At 45.3% G+C, this 2,792-nt stretch overlaps 1 protein-coding gene across 1 annotated transcript; it reads left to right on the top strand.

The window, feature by feature from the left end:
* Positions 1-406: 406 nt before the first annotated feature.
* On the top strand, positions 407-1,481 carry LOC120688730 (transcription factor bHLH25-like). Its single transcript, XM_039971112.1, has 2 exons — positions 407-859; positions 1,017-1,481. The coding sequence occupies exons 1-2, from the start codon at positions 422-424 to the stop codon at positions 1,479-1,481; spliced, it is 903 nt and encodes a 300-aa protein (XP_039827046.1). The 5' UTR covers positions 407-421.
* The last annotated feature ends 1,311 nt before the right edge of the window (positions 1,482-2,792 follow it).

Genomic DNA, 2,792 nt, shown 5'->3' with positions numbered 1-2,792 from the left:
TTTCGGTCCCTCATATAACTTATTCATCAAGTCCATGGCTAGCTTTTGAATGGTAAACATGAGAGAGTGGCCACTGCGTGACCTCAATATAATGGAGCAAAACAAACAGAGACAGTTTGCAGAGTTTGGGGGGTGCGCTAGCTATAAATAATAGAGGAACTTTCTCCCAGGTTACTAGATCATTGTTAAGCCAACACTTTCCAAATCATTATTTGGGAGAGAGGTAACTAATTTAACCGAGTCAATGAATTTGCAGTAGATTTCTAGGCTACCTTTTATTTTATGATCTGCATGTTTCTTCTAATGGCAAGCAATCTTTGGTGCTCTTGCTTGTCCTACAACTTTCTGCACTCTGATCAAGTTACTAATATAATCATGATATCATCATCTGCTGCAGTTGATTACCAAGCCATCTGCCGACATGGAGGACACGAGCCTGTTCATCAAGTGCGCGACGAACGCGCTGCAGCACGAGCAGCGGCCGCCTGGACTAGCCGCCGCCGACCTTGACTTCAGCGAGGCTACCTTCCCCTCGCTCCAAGCGCTCCGCGAGGCGTCGCACGCAGCCGAGATGGTCCAGGAGCTGATCACGGGCGGCGTCCACGCACCAAACAGCTGGAGCTCCGGCGGCGGCGCGGCGAGCTGGACCTTCGGCGCCACCTTCGCGCAGCCTGGCAGCAACGGCCTTCGCGGCCTGCCGGATCTGGGGCACGGGGCGCCGCTGCCAACGAGGAAAGCCGGCGTGGGATCCATGTCGGCGTCGTACGCGCAGGACCACATCATCGCAGAACGGAAGCGGCGAGAGAAGATCAACCAGCGGTTCATCGAGCTCTCCACTGTTATCCCCGGCCTCAAGAAGGTGATCCGACCCGAGATCCAGAATTATTATTTCAGATTAATTAAATTTCCTGCGCCTCTTCTATATATCGACGCCCATATATATATAACCCCTGATCAACACACAGATTATTATTATCACATAATGCAACGGCCGACTATTTATATGTGATCATCAGATGGACAAGGCGACGATCCTTTCGGACGCGACAAGGTACGTGAAGGAGCTCCAAGAGAAGCTCAAAGACGTGGAAGCCGGCGCGAGCAGCGGCAGGAGCATCGAGACCCGCCTGGTGCTCGTCAAGAGGCCATGCCTCCATGACGAGGCCGCGGCGGACGACGATGGCTCCCAGCGGTCGGCGTCGCCTGGCACACCGACGGCGAGTAAAGAGCTACCGGAGATCGAGGTCCGCTTCTCCGAGAAGAACGTGATGGTGAGGGTTCACTGTGAGAAGAGCAAGGGGGTGGTCGTCAAGGTGCTCACCGAGATCGAGGACCTCCAACTCACCGTCGTCCATGCCAATGTTATGCTGTTCTCCGCTTGTACTCTGATTATAGCCATCACGGCCAAGGCAAGTTTTTTCATCCCCTTTTATTTGATGACTAATCATCTGTCGCGTCTGACCGTAATTGTACCATGCTAAATTTCTTATGAACATTTTCTGGTCTCTTTTTTGGTGCAAAAAATGCTACATAAATAAGTTATGCTTGTTAGAAATTTATACAATTCAACAAAAAAGGAAAATGTTTGTTGAGTTGTATAACCACCAAATTCAACAAACAATTTACAATAAAAAAACTATGCAAACAGTTTAACATCCATTTACAATTTTTTTATTGTAAATGCGAACTGTTAGTACACCATGTCATGAATCATAACAATTATATATAAAGCGTCCATTTATCTATATATGTTCCATGTTATCAGGGTACCTTTGCAATGCAAATCAAAGGAAAATTGCGTGGTTCAACTTTAACATCCATGTATTTCATGCATTATAGACAAACTCGATTTGCTAACAATTTCTATATCAGCACTTGGTCTAACAAGAGCGCTGAAGGGTCCAACTAACCTTAACAGTTGTTCTTGGTTTCGTTTCAAATAATTAAATTACAATACTTGATCTGTAGTATAAAAATCAAGGCTTATGACTCTCTCCATGGGAGGGTGTGATAATGAGTCCATCATCTAAACAAGTATGCGCTAAGTTCGTCGCCTACAATAGAGTTTGTCAGATGTCGATCCGTCTTCTTTTGTCTGTTTTATAATTTGCAGTTGCATATAAATACTGACCTATATGTGGAAAGTGATGAGCGATGTTGTCTTTATGTATTTGAAGATATATACGTTACAACCAAATCAAGCATAACTATATTATGGATATGAGATAATGACTGGATTCATAACACCTCCTACATCAAGAGCTACCATTACCCTAGCTAGTAGTTAAAAAGGAGAAAAAAAAATGTAAAATTCTCTTCTATAGAAACCATAAAGAAGGGATTGCATTGTTTATTTAGGTGGTGTCATGTTATAATCACATTTTCTGTTAAGTAACAGAAAACTGTAAGAGTAAAAGGAAAGAACACTACTACAGATTTGGCCTTTTGTCCCGGTTCCAAACTGGCTTTTGTCCCGGTTTTGGAACCGGGACAAGGCTTCCGGGACAAAAGCCTATCGAGGCTTTTGTCCCGGGTGGAAGAACCGGGACAAAAGGTGCCTGATGTTAAAAATTTTTTTGCTCACCACGGGATTCGATCCCAAGACCTCTTGCCCAATGCATGGTTTCCTTACCAATTCACCTAAGTAGTACACGTGACTCAGTATAGAATAACTTCCTTTTGAACTATCACGTGGAGAGGCCTTTTGTCCGGGTTGGAGCCACCAACCGGGACAAAAGGGGGGCCTTTTGTCCGGGTTGGTGTTACCAACCGGGACAAAAGGGTGACCCTTT

This window comes from Panicum virgatum, chromosome 9N (assembly GCF_016808335.1).
Source record: "Panicum virgatum strain AP13 chromosome 9N, P.virgatum_v5, whole genome shotgun sequence".
NCBI lineage: Eukaryota > Viridiplantae > Streptophyta > Magnoliopsida > Poales > Poaceae > Panicum > Panicum virgatum.
This window is presented reverse-complemented; position numbering and strand designations above follow the sequence as displayed.